Source organism: Sinocyclocheilus rhinocerous, unplaced genomic scaffold (genome assembly GCF_001515625.1).
Source record: "Sinocyclocheilus rhinocerous isolate Xijiao unplaced genomic scaffold, SAMN03320098_v1.1 scaffold1982, whole genome shotgun sequence".
Classification (NCBI taxonomy): domain Eukaryota; kingdom Metazoa; phylum Chordata; class Actinopteri; order Cypriniformes; family Cyprinidae; genus Sinocyclocheilus; species Sinocyclocheilus rhinocerous.
Genome location: NW_015651555.1, coordinates 32,272 through 45,970, shown reverse-complemented (window position 1 = coordinate 45,970; position 13,699 = coordinate 32,272). Strand labels below are relative to the sequence as shown.

General features: G+C 38.9%; 1 protein-coding gene across 1 annotated transcript in view; it reads left to right on the top strand.

Moving 5' to 3' along the window:
- LOC107713072 (ubiquitin carboxyl-terminal hydrolase 40-like) overlaps positions 1 to 7,068 on the top strand; it is a 15,851-nt gene extending 8,783 nt beyond the window's left edge. The window contains exons 11-26 of the mRNA XM_016518494.1: positions 1,067 to 1,220; positions 1,927 to 1,987; positions 2,280 to 2,333; positions 2,422 to 2,510; positions 2,617 to 2,703; positions 2,787 to 2,823; positions 2,920 to 2,984; positions 3,082 to 3,156; positions 3,248 to 3,356; positions 3,479 to 3,558; positions 4,592 to 4,710; positions 4,867 to 4,932; positions 5,022 to 5,232; positions 5,320 to 5,415; positions 6,083 to 6,177; positions 6,776 to 7,068. Of these exons, the coding sequence (XP_016373980.1) occupies positions 1,067 to 1,220; positions 1,927 to 1,987; positions 2,280 to 2,333; positions 2,422 to 2,510; positions 2,617 to 2,703; positions 2,787 to 2,823; positions 2,920 to 2,984; positions 3,082 to 3,156; positions 3,248 to 3,356; positions 3,479 to 3,558; positions 4,592 to 4,710; positions 4,867 to 4,932; positions 5,022 to 5,232; positions 5,320 to 5,415; positions 6,083 to 6,177; positions 6,776 to 6,890 (1,513 nt within the window). The 3' untranslated portion in view covers positions 6,891 to 7,068. The remainder of the gene's footprint in view (positions 1 to 1,066; positions 1,221 to 1,926; positions 1,988 to 2,279; positions 2,334 to 2,421; positions 2,511 to 2,616; positions 2,704 to 2,786; positions 2,824 to 2,919; positions 2,985 to 3,081; positions 3,157 to 3,247; positions 3,357 to 3,478; positions 3,559 to 4,591; positions 4,711 to 4,866; positions 4,933 to 5,021; positions 5,233 to 5,319; positions 5,416 to 6,082; positions 6,178 to 6,775) is intronic.
- Positions 7,069 to 13,699: the final 6,631 nt, after the last annotated feature.

Here is a 13,699-nt window from a genome sequence, read left to right as displayed (position 1 = left end):
CACACACACACACACGATGCTCAAAACTCCGCATTTGAACAGTCAATAGCAGATACTTAAACTAATAACAAAACAGTAGCTGATTCAGAAGCGCCAGATTGTCATAGCAAAGTCAGAATTACCTCCTCTCCTAGGTTCACGAAACGGTCGTCCATAAAATGCATTGCTGTTCTGTTGTAAGTAATCTTAAAGATTCCTAAATGCATCTAGTTTCGGAAGGCCAAATAAAGTGCTTTTACATGGCTGCATCAACACTACTGCTGTTCCTGAAGCCACGCGTTCTTTCTTTGCGTGCACATTTGGGTGGCATTATGCTAATATTTCCACATAGTGAGGTAGATATGTGGGGGCGTGTTAGAACGAGCCGTTTTAGGTAGGTGCGGCTGACTCTTAACTTTTATAAAGAATATCTCTTTGGATTTGAGACTTTAGTCTTTGCAACTTTACAGATCTTCTTTATGCACCAAGAGCTTGTAACACTCCAAAGAGAAAGGAAAACTTGAAATCGCATCATATGACCCCTTTAATCAAACAGCAACAACAAGGAAATCTCTCACTGCTCTTGATTGAATAACTTTTGTAACTTTAATAAGGATTCATCTTTAATTTATAGTCAAATATGCAGTGTTATTTTACATTTGATTACTTTATTCAATTTCTGTACCTAAAAACTAATGTTAGACCTACCTAAAAAAACTGAAAATCACTTTTTATTTTATTTGTATCTTTGCTCTATTGTATTTATTTGTGCTGTTGCTTGTAGTTAGATTATTTGTTATCTTCATTATTTTTATTTGACAATATAGTTTTTTCCCTAAACATAGCACATACCGAACCGTACCGAAACCGTAATTTTAAAAAACGTGATACAAACCGAACCTTGAGTAAGTTGAACCATTGCACCCCTAGTAATTACATGAATAAAAGTTATGACAATGTCTTGATATTGTGATGAGATATTAATGCAATAATGTGATGCTTTTAAAAGTAACATTTCACAACACTGACACTAGAGTAAAATATATAGTGTAAACATTGATATAATAGGGACCATGCTTTTCCACAGTATCTTCAGCCTCAGCGGTGATATAGTTACCGTGACAACGCCCTCAGACTGCCGCTGGCTGCAGGTGGAGTTTTGCCCACAGAGTGGAATAAAGGAGGAAGAAAAGGAGGAGCAGGGGAAGAAAAGGAGTAAAGTCTCAGCTTCAGGGAACATGGTAAGATTGAAAACATGCATGTACACACACAGACACACACTGTGTTATTTAGACATTATTTATGTACTATTATAATATTTAATAATGTTTTGAAATAAAAATGCGTTTTTGTCATTTTTATTAGTTTTTTGTTTTGTTTTTACATGTATATTTAGCCTTAATTTATTTTAAATTCAGTTTTAGTAATTTTTTATACAATATTAGTACTTAAACTTATTTTATTTCATGTCTAGTTTTAAGTTTATTGATATAGTCATAAAGTATGCCACGCCCACTACTGGTGGACTACTTTTATTCATTCCTATGAGGAAAATGGGACAAATATCCAATAAATGTGTCGTAAAATGACAATAAATGACAGAATCATAACTAGTAAGACATTTGAAGTGCAATTGCAAATGGACTTTGCATTTCCATTCACAATTTGGCAGATATGTTACATACACGGAAAAGAAAATTGAAACACAAATGCGCGATTTGCAGTTGCGTTTTGATTATGTCTCAACGCACTGTATGTGTCAACAAATTGAAAACGCAATTGCAAATACAATTAGCAATTCCTTTTGAAAATTGTCTGGAATATCATTCCATAGTTTCAGTTAATCAAAATACATTTTAATACTTTGTTTTAAATCACAATAGTACTGTGTTGTACACCGTTCAGATTGTTGTACAGGTGTCCTGATTTGCTGTCTGTCTCTTGCAGCTACTGATGGAGGTGAAGGAAAAAGCTCTTGAGGACCTTCACCTACAGGATGAGCTCAGTGGTAATAATACTATATAATAATACCTAGTCATACCGAATAATGCTCAATAACAAAGAAAATGCTTAATAATACTTCTCATAGCCTTTTCTTATTGATACGTCATTCTGTTTAAACTTATTATAAGTTTTCTGTTTATGTTTTACTCTATATCAGCACTGCCTGGGAAAAAAAGCTTTTCAATTTCTTGATATTTTAAAATTGAGGAGCAGAAATGACTGTATGTGTGTCAGGGAAGAGCTTTTGTCTCCCTTTGTGTTCATATCAGTGTCTTTTTTTTTTATTCTGAGTTTAGATGTTGAATGTTGTCTGAGGCAAATGGATCGAACTGGAAAGCTTTTACCTCCAGGTACCTTCTCAAAACAGTCATCAGCATCACTGCTAATGTGATCCCAGTCTAAAGGATTACATGCTAAACGGGTTTCTGTGTGTTTTAGTGCATGAGCATTTGAGTGTTCGGGAATCAGGGATCAGGTTAATGACTTCACTCTACCTCTGTCCCGGACCAGTGCCAACAGCAACACAGGTGCATTCATACAATTTGGGCATGTGTGAATGTAATGCAGAATGCACATCGCATTTCTTCATTTAATTTCACTTCTGTAATGAGAAAATATCTTTTCTCCATACAGTTGTTCTTGTACTTCAGTGTTGGTCTAGCGCCCTCAGTGGGTCAGGAGCTGGAGATTATTGTAGAGGAGTCTCTAACCGTCAAAGAGGTCAACTCTGGATTTTATTTGAAATTTGAGCTGTGTTCTGAAAAAATGCTGGTGTTTAAAAATGCCGGTTCTTGTTATTGCAGTGCCTTAAGGAAATGTTGCAGATGGCGAAACTTGAAGGTAAAATCATTCAAATGCTTGTTATTTAATCAATGGCACATTTAACTTGTCTGGTTTTCTCTGATTTATTAATGAAACGCATGTTTCTCTATCTAGGTGAGTCATGGCACTTAAGGAGAGTGGACTGGTGTGAGGAGATTGGAGAGCCATTTATGGATGAGGTAGGAATAATCTCTAAAATTAATACTAATCCACTAATCTCTTTCTCAGTTTGCAATGACTTCAAATATTTGACTCCTGTTTACTCTTGTTTCCCAGAATGCATCTCTGAAAGAGGCAAAGGTCATTCATGGGGACACACTGGTGCTGGTGGAGGGACGACTGCCTCCAAAGGTGCATTTTCAGTTTAGAATGATTTCTTATGTAAGATAAAAAGGAAGTAAAAGTTTACAAACAGCTTTCTTTCATCTTATCTCAATTTCAGGGTTACCTCAAGCTGTCTGTGAAGATGTATATAGATGTGATTGACAGCTCCAGCGTTCCAGAGCTGAACCACACAGCAGAGTGTCAGAGCATTGAGGGGCTCGCCACAGGTTTGACTTCTAGCAAATTTTCTAGAAACCAAGTGAGATTCATGTTGTTTCTGTCAGATCGTGGCTGCTTGTGGAATATCTCTGGTTTGTGCTTGTTTATATGTGTTGTCCCGGTGTTTCAGAGTGGTCTGGATCAGAGATGAGATTCATCGGTCATGTGGAGATATCCGAGGAGGCTTCACTTGATGATCTCAAGACTCAGGTTGGCATCAGTACTCACAGCATTAATGATGGCAACTGATAATGATAATTTAAAGGTGAAGTGTGTCATTTTACTAGCAGCACCATATGGAATTGTAGAAATGTTTCCCAACAGTTTCCCCACATAATCCTGGCAGCCCTTCCAAACTGAGTATATACAAAATATGCCACAAGACCTGATTTTGTGTAATAGTGCAGTTTTAATGATCACCATTGTGTATGTTGAAACTATAACACTAGAGGATACACAATAGCAAACGAAGACTTGAAATGGTCAGTTTGCAAAGTTTTACTGTATTTCATCTCAGTCTTTATTTTATTTATTATTTACTGACTTTAATTCTTTTCATTCTTATGGTTTCAGTTTAGTTCATTTCCCTGTACTTTTAGTGTTTAGAGGAAACAAGCAGCCTACAGATCACAAATTTATAGTTCTGCAATCTGCATATTAAACTGGGACAAGAGAAAAGATTTTAACATCAACAGATCTGCACACGTCACCTTTTATGAGTATTCTCATCACACTTCTCTTAGCTAGTTCAAAAGTTTGGGGTCAGTATGATTCCACCCACCCACCCTCCAAAAAAAAGAATGCTTTTATTAAGCAAGGATTTATATTTTAAAAATGTTGTTTATCATGAAAATAAATGTATTGCCAGTTCATCTAAATCTTACACAGCACTACTGTTTTCAACATTTATAATAATAATAAAATGTTTCTTGAGCAGCAAATCATCATATTAGAATGATTTCTGAAGGATCATGTTTCACTGAAGAAAATTCAGCTTTGCATCACAGGAATGAATTGAAAACAGTTATTTTGCTCAAACAAATAACGTTGGAGAGCATAAGAGACCTCTTTCAAAAAATGCACACACACACACACACACACACAGAGAAAAGCAAACTTCTGAACAGTAGTGTATACTTTTGGCTACAGTGTAACAGTGCAATTAATATGCAGCACTGCTGTATAGGATCGGTATAACTGCTGCAAATCCCACAATCCCTTGAGAAAACTTGTGTTCTGGTAGATGATGACTCTGCCGGCACTTCAGGATGTGTGTGTGCCCAGTCCTGCGTTCCTGCGTGTATGGCTGCTAGAGTGCAAGAAACTGGCCAGGATACTCCGAGGAAACCAGCAGACACTCAGGTTGACAGCTTTGGATTGTCCTTCTTTTTTGTGTGAGGTGTCTCTTACCCCTTGTCCCCTTAATGGTGCTGTAATGGAAACACTGAACGGTGATGGTGGAAAAAGCATGTGAAACTTTTCATTGTATATGGGCTTAATGTCCTTCTTTTCCCGTAGGAAGCTGAAGCTGGGGAACGGGGCGGATGTGTGTGTTGAGAGGCTGATGAAAGAGGAGGACCTGGGGTGAGACTTCCTGACAGCAATTCAGACAATTAATCAAATCCATGGAAGAAAGAAAAACGCTGATCGTTCTTTTCTCTTTATCTGTACAGCCTGAAGGATTTATTGCTGAGGGTTCAGATGGGGGTGCCAGGAGAGAAGGCGTATTATCCTTCTGAGGAGTTTTTGTGGGACACAGGGCGGGACAGCACCTCCAGGGGCCTCTACGCTGCTCTGGCCTCCCAGTACGGTCTCACTCCTGACAGCCTGCTCTTGGCTAAACACCTGCCTGACAAACACACCTGGATGCCCATTTCCAACTGGGTGAGAAGAGAGAGAGAAAATGGGAATACAGTATATTTTTAGGCAAGAGTTGAGTATACTTGAATAATCACTTCCTAATAATCCCAGACTCAACAGGTCTCAAAAAGGAAGAAGAAGAGGAAAGCTGAGAGTCTCCAGGCAGCTCCCTTCTACCTGAAAGATGGAGATATTATAGGTGTCAAGGTAAATTTAATCCAAAAATCTATTTATTTTTAGTACTGTTGGGGAAGCTGCTGTAGAAACTATGCCTAAAATCCCCATCTGCCATTACTCAGTCAAATAGATAATCCCTCCCCAAATGTATGTACCCAAATGTATGTAGTTATTTTAAGTTACTAACAGAAAATAATTACTTTAAAGCCATTTAGCGCTGCAATATCTTGAGTTGTATTCAAACACACATTGCCTGTGTGTGTTCTAACCACTAAGCTCCATCTCAATCAGCAAATATCTTTTTATACATAAATTTACAAAAAAAAATACAACATATATCAGAATCAGATTGAGCTGTATTCGCCAAGTGTGTGCAAGCACAAGGAATTTGTTGTGTTTTTAGGAGCTCTTGGTACAATCATATATACACATATATATATATATAACATATAAATAAATAAATAACGTTTTTTTTATTATATATTATAGTCGCAATTACATATGCACACTGTAGTTGCCTATTTTGAGATTATCGCATTGGCTGACAAAAATGACTGATAGGCTTGTCAGACATGATAACAGTTTTTTTTTTTTTTCAGTGCATTTTAAGAAAATATTATGTAAAGTTTCTGGGGGGTTTTCAGCAAGGCCTCACTCTTGTCACTTTTTTGTTTTGTTTGTATTTGCATGTATGTAGAATCTGCTAATAGACAATAATAAAGAATTCACTACTCTGGAAGATGAGATTGGTCAGCAGAGACTTACGGTGGAGGCAGACAATCACAACACAAGGTGCATCTTCTCTTTGGCTTTTATTGTCGCTCTCCAAGATTACAAGATATAGGTTTGTCAGCCTTTGCTGATTTCATTTGATTAAAGATGTAGTTATAAAACTGCTATAGTGTTTGGTCTTTGTGGTCAGTAATAAATATATATTTTTAATTCATATTTCATTTTTTAAATGAAAAATTCATTTGTAAAGAAAGACATTATAATGTTTCACCGATATTTCAAATAAATGCTGTTCATCAACTTTTTGAACTGCCAGAATTTTTTTTTATCAAGCTTTCAACAAAAGGTAGCAAAACATTGATAAAAGTAGTAGATATTGAATAATACATGCATATTAGAATTGTTTCTGAAGGAACATGTGACACTGAAGACTAAGTAATTGCTGCTGAAAATTCAGCTTTCCCTTCACAGGAATAAAATATATTAAAATAGAAAAAGTTATTTTAAATGGTAATAATATTTCACAATATTACTATGTGTTTTTTACATACTATGTATGCATTTTTTATCGAATAAATGCAGCCTTGGTGAGCATAATATATTTCTTTCAAAAACTTTAAAAATATTACCAAACTTTTTTTTTTATGTTGTCCACTAGGGTGCGTCCTGCCACTGGAGAATGTTCACAAGACATTGGGTCCAAGAAGTCGGGCCCAACTAAAAACCGGAAACCAGAGGTGGCCTTATCGATCAACGTGGGAGTGTTCAGGTAACCCATCCTGTAAACAGCCATCTCAGAGCTTCTCAGAGCTGCCTGTTGGTCTTCACAACCTTCACTAAGGTGCCATGGCAGAGTCTGCCCCACTGAGTCACAGCAAGGAAGCCAAACTGAAGACACTGTGAAAGTGCTGACCTGGGAACCCACCCTGTGAAAAATACGATTCTTTGGATGCTGATCACAATAACGGCGCCATGGGTGTAAACTTACAGATTAAGGGGCAGTAATATTATAATGAAATCCCTTTGCCATGTCACCATGGGAGCGAAATCAAACGCGCTCGTTTTCTCAGATGCTTGCAGATAAAGGCTTACCAAAACAAAGTTACTGGGTTAATCTTTATCACGTTTTCTTGGTTGGTAGATGCACCGGGGACCTGATTATAGCACTTAAAAGTGCTGGAAAAAAACCTGGAAAAGTCAGATTTTCATGATATGTCACCTTTAAACAAGCTGAGACAATTTCTTACCGTGTTCAGCACTGAACTGGCAAGCATTTTCAGCTGCAGTGTTGAACTGTTTCCTCGTTGAGAGTCACCACATTATCCTGTCTTCTCTTGCATTTGTCTTACGTGGACGACCAGCCTTTTGGGGGGACTTGAATGAATTAGTGTCATTTTAAAGGTGCAATGTTCGAGAAATTACAAATTTGGAACAACAAACTTCTTGTGCAAAGGCTGAAAGGGTCGTCAATTTGGTCTTCATCAAACCTGCTGTCGCAGGGTTTCAGTCACCTTAGAGCGGCCTGCCATCTTGCATTCTCAGTGAAAATTATCTCAGTGAAATGCTGCCCAGATTGAAAATTGTCCAGGTATCCATTTGAGTTTAAGTATTTGTTCAGCTGATTAAAGACTACCTTTTCAATAATCTTGCCTATAAAAGGAATATTTGATATTGGTCTGTAGTTGCTCAATATGGTGTTATCAAGATTGCTCTTTTTCAGAAGGGGTTTAACAACTGCAGTTTTCAGGGCGTTTGGAAACGTCCCAGAAAGAAGTGAGGCGTTCACCACTTCCAATAGATCTGCTTCCAAACAGTTAAGCACTCTTTTGAAAAAATATGTGGGAAGTGTGTCAAGATAGCAGGTTGACGATTTAAGGTGCTGTACTATTTCTTCCAAAATTTTACTATCAATTTCTTCAAAAGTAGACATAGTATCTTCTTTTTGGTATTGTGGTCGAATCTGTCTGACCTCTGCATAATTTGGGGATGTGCTAATCGCCTTCCTGATATTATTGATCTTCTCAGAAAAGAAGGAAGCAAACTCATTGCATTTGCTGTCGGAGAGAATTTCACTGGCAATCTGACTTGGGGGGTTTGTCAGTCTCTCAACAGTAGCAAAAAGAATGCGAGTGTTGTTTAAGTTACTGTTTATAAGGTTTGAGAAGAATGACTGTCTAGCCTTGCCTAGTTCCACATTGAAAGCACGAAGGCTATCTTTATATATGCTATAGTGGATTTCAAGTTTCGTCTATATTTTTAAATTGCTAAAATGTTCAAAAAAGCAGCTATTATATAATATCCATTTCTAATGTCGCCAATAATTAGAGATGCACTGAAATTCCGGCTGCCGAAAATGAGTTCACCGCTCAGGTTTCACTTTCACGTGGTGTGACGCTCTGTGTATTATCCCGCTCTATGCGTGTGTGTATTTATTATCCCGCTCTATGCACACACGCATAGAGCGGGATAGTCGCTCAGTCGCGTCGTGTCCGCTCAGTCGCTAGCGTTCATGCTCATCGGAACAGCAAAGTCCACTCAAAAATCGAGCTGACAGGAAACATCGATGTAGTACAGTATTGTTTCTGTTTGCAATAGCCCTACTGTGTTGTAACAAGGTGTGGTAAATGGGCAACTCTGGTAACGCTGCCCTCTCATTCATAGATAAACACCAATAGCTTGGAGGTATCTGTAGTGTTCTCTAATTTTGATCAGAGTTATTTTTTAAATATGTCATTTAAGTTTTTTATATACTGTTTTTCAGAATACAATAAATTTATGAAATATGCTTAAAAAACTGCCCTTCTACTCCTGTTAGGATAACTAAATAGGACTAAGCAGTGACCTTGAAATTTAGGAAATTGTAGATCGTTCTCTAATTTTGATCTCCACTGTAGCATGTAGTAATCAGCCAGAGCTCAGGAGCCTCATGGCGCCTGTGGCTCAGATTCAGCATCGGCAAAATAACATTCTCTAATATTTATAACAATAGCAAATCTATTTTTGTAACGCAGCAGATCAATCTTTTAATATGCTTGTGTATGTTTAGTTTCCACATTCTTTTTATGAATGCAATTGCAAAAAGCAAAAGTTGTTTTTATTCCATATTTCTTAAGTGAGACTGAAGATGAATTGTTGTAGTATGCATTAGAGAAGATTGTTGTTTTCAAATAACCTCAACTAAATGCATATAATAATAAGCTAGTTTCAGTGATTTTTATGACTAGAATGTTTTGCAATCATATTTATATGCATCAGTATGTCTGAGATCATCTGCAATAGATCTCACCTGTATTTAGCGTTGTCCACTTGTGATCGGATCGACGAAAACGCATCTTAATACCAGGTGTAAACAGGGCCAGAGAGGAGCCCCACACAATTGTGTGGTTTGTGATGAGGGGCTATCTGAATGTGAAAGTAAGTGTCTTTCAGGTCCACCAATAAAAACCAGTCCCCAGGGCATATTTGTGCAAGGATCTGTTTCAAAGTCAGCATCCTGAGCAGGTGTTTTATCAGCGCACGGTTCAGATACCTGAGATCGAGGATGGGCCTGAGCCCGCCATCTTTCTTGGGAACGAGGAAGTAGTGGCTGTAAAAGCCTGACTCGCTGTTCACTAGAGGAACCGTCTCCATGGCTTCCTTTGCAAGCAGACTTTGCACTTCGGCCATAAGAATATGAGAATCATTGTCCTGTACCGTTTGAATAATACCTCTGAAGCAAGGGGGTTTGCAAGCAAACTGGAGTGAGTAGCCTCGTTCTATGGTCTACAGAACCCAACTTGAAACACCTGGGATGGCTTTCCAAGCCTGGAGCTAGGGGCTGGGAGCTGATATTCATGGTATTGCTCTTTTAAGTATGTGGGTCCGCTATTACAGCAGTAATTTGCTTGGGCATGTGCTGAGTGGGAAGGATGGGCCCAGCATGAGCCCGGAGCTAAACGGGGAACTGGAAAGTGAGCACAAGACTTTTTTTTGGGCGGTCCAGTCTCAGCAGGACCTGGTGCTCTCCTTTTCCTCTCTGCATAGAGATCGAGACGTCTTCTAGGGCTCAGGGTCCAATGCCACTTCAGGGCGGCGTCCTTGGCACTTAGGAAAAGGGTAGCGTTTAGCCATCTGAGGGTGCTGTCAAAGCCCAAGCTCTGATTTTAGCCGAGGCTGAGGTGGAGACAGCAAAGGCTTTGCAGGCTGCTGGGAAGACGGAGCCTTCTGGTGACCTGAACCAGATACCGAGCTGGAGCGCTTAGGCAGGAAAAGGCATGACCTGTGATGACTTCTGTGCTGTAGTGAAGCACTTTGCAAAAATGTCCACGGTGGGGCCAAATAACCCCGTAGGGGAGACAGGGGAGTCAAGGAATTTGACTATGTCTGCGTCCTTGATCTCTTTCAAATCCAGCCAAGGGTGCCACTCAGGCACCACCAAGCTGGCCATGGTCCCACCAATTGTCTGTGCAATAGCTTTAGTAGCATGCAGAGCCAGGTCGGTTGCTGTGTGTAGCAAACAAACATCAATATTTGGGCCGGACTTGTCCAATCCACGGAGGATTTTCACTTGAAGCACCACCATCGTGTGCAGCGCTGAGCCAGCCTGGCCAGCTGCTGAATAAGCCCTGCCCACTAGAGCCAAAATGGTCCTGCTGGGCCTGAATGGGTGCACAGCCTTGGCTGTTAGTCCTAGGGCCGATGGTGGGCAGAGATGTGCAGCGACTGTCTTCTCCAGAGGTATGAGCTTGCCATATCCCTTTTCTTCAGTGCCGTCAAGAGAGTGTTAACTTATTGGGGAGAAGGGTGCCAGGATCTTCTCCGGAGCACATCCAAACCTCTGAATCTGAAGTTGTCAAGGATATGGAGTCATCAGTGACAGCATTCTCCTCTGATCTGCCTAAAAAGATCAAACTGCTCATTGCAGATGAGGGGCGCTGATCCTCCCTGACAGATGAAAGTGTGACTCCACTGTTTCTTCCTCCGAGGCAGCTGGGAGGGAAGAAATGGGAGAACGGGAAAAGCGGGGCCGCCTTCATTGAAGAAGGCGATCTGTGAGTGAAGCAGACGGAGACTCATGCTCTCACAGTGAGAGCAGTCTGTCTCAGTAAGCGCAACTTCAGCATGGGTACAGCCCAGGCAAACGGCACACTCACTGTGCTCAGTGTGCAGCGATTCCCTGCATAAGCCACATAAGCGGTGCTGCATTTGCAAAAACGCTGAGGAAATTTGCCCTAGGAAATTTGCTCTTTGTGATCACCAGATAGCCGCAGGGGAGAAGGCGCTGAAGAGGAAAGTCTTCCCTCTGCCTAGGCTCTTTCATGGCGATTAGCAGGCTTCAAGCTCCTTGCTTCACAGTCCAGTGAGGAGATAAACTTCGTGCTGAGGGAGAAAATTCTGACAAATGGTGCTCAGAGCCAACTTATATAGCAGTTGGCTCCACCCCTTTTGGCGGGTTGAAGCGCTATTTGTTTTGTGCAGTTACATGAACAAATCTGGCTTTAGTATAAGTGTAAACAGTAGTTTCCCCATAAGCGCCCTTGATGCAACTGGAGAGACCATTCAAAAGGGAACATCCTAGTAGACCTGATTATTCAGTATTATCCAGACTGACATATCATATCATTCAGCCTAGCTGAATATTCCAATATAACGCAACACTAGAAACACTAATAAGACAGATCAAAATGAATGAATGGGAATTAAACCCAAATGACTGGTTTTATCATTCAAATTGATCAAACAGGCCTTACGGTCACTGCTTCAATACAACAATCCGGTCCGGCAGGAATTGTTGGTGGGGGGAGTGAATAACCAGTGCTCTCTTCCACCCTTAATACCACGACTGAGATGAGACCCTTGAGCAAGGCACCAAACCCCCAACTGCTCCCCGGGCACCGCAGCAATATGGCTGCCCACTGCTCCAGGTGTCTGTGTTCACTACTGTGTGTGTGCGCTCTTGGATGGGTTAAATGCAGAGCACAAATTCCGAGTATGGGTCACCATACTTGGCCACACGTCACTTGAAAATTTTCGGTACGGGTCTTTCGGTTCGGTACACGTGTACCAAACAAATATAGCTCTGTGTTTCAAATCATTCGGAGTCCACAGCTTGCTAGTTCACTAGAGACATGAAATCTGCAGAAGAGCATTTCGTTAAATGCACTATTAGACTATATATTCATTATATTTTACTAAACCTGTTAAAGTATTGCACTCTTACACATTGCATTACGACATCAGCCGAATTACCTATTGTTTTAAATGAAGGTATTATGGTTCGGGTGTGTTACATGATTACGTTGTTTACGTTGTACTGAGCTGTACTAAGCCAATGCTCTGTTCAAGTTTATGTTGAATAAACCGTAGACGCTGAAGAGCTGAATAAATGCAACGTTCTGTTTGTTTTTCCACAAGCGAGTGGTGGCGAGCTGCGCACTTGAGTTCAACAAAACCCATTAGTGATGTCCTAATTAATGTTTAAATAAATCGGTCATGAAAACAAATTATGACAGCTACTTTGTAAATTATTATATTTCAACAATGAATTTTGTAGAAAAAAAATAAAAATAAAATATATATATACAGTATATATATATATATTTTTAAAATTAGATTCAGATTTTAAAGTAAAAACTGCCTTGTAAAGCTGCTTTGACACAATCTGTGTTGTATAAAGCGCTATATAAATAAAGGTGACTTGACTTGACTTGATTTACAGGAAACAGTATACAGTTCTATCAGTGCTTGATATGAGAATGTTAAACTCTCCACACCCTCTTTTACAGTGTTTTCATTTCATATAGAAATACCGCATTTTTAATGCATTCTAAACCATCCCAAAAATTTTATCACTGGTTTTTCTCTTAGTAATCTTAACTGAAACTATATTTTTTAACTCTTCACACTCGTGTACTCCTATCTGTTTTTATTTTGAAACATCTAAATTTGCTTTTCCTTATTCTCTGGAACTCTATATGGTCTAGATAATTTCTTTCGGTTTTTCTTGTAAGACTAAGGGTGTGGTTGTAGAGCAAGATTTTTGTGTCATAATGTTTCAATGTAAACATATGTATGTCACTTAAAAAAAACCCCTCCCCCCAAAAAAAAAAAAAAAAAAAAAACCCAAAAAAAAAAAAAAAAAAAAAAAAAAATATATATATATATATACAGTATATATATATATATTTTTTAAATTAGATTCAGATTTTAAAGTAAAAACTGCCTCATTTAGGCTACATGTTTGGATACAATTTTTTATTTGAGTGTTGAATATTAAACTCAGCAAAAATACACAACCCTTTTTCAGAATGCTGTATTTTAAAGATCATTTTGTAAAATCTAAATAAGCTTTACAGACCTTTATTATAAACAATGTTTTGCTTTTTCAATGAACCATAAACAATTATTGCACATGCACCTGTGAAACAGTCATTAAGGCAGCACAAACACATGTAGTGTTTTTATTGAGTTTATTAGCTAGTGTTTGCCAAGAACCTCCAATCAGATAAAACCAAAGGCTGTCATTTTCTTCCTAAGGGGAAAAAAAAGTTTAGAACAGTGGTTCTCAAACTTTTTATGCCAAGTACCACCTCAGAAAATATTG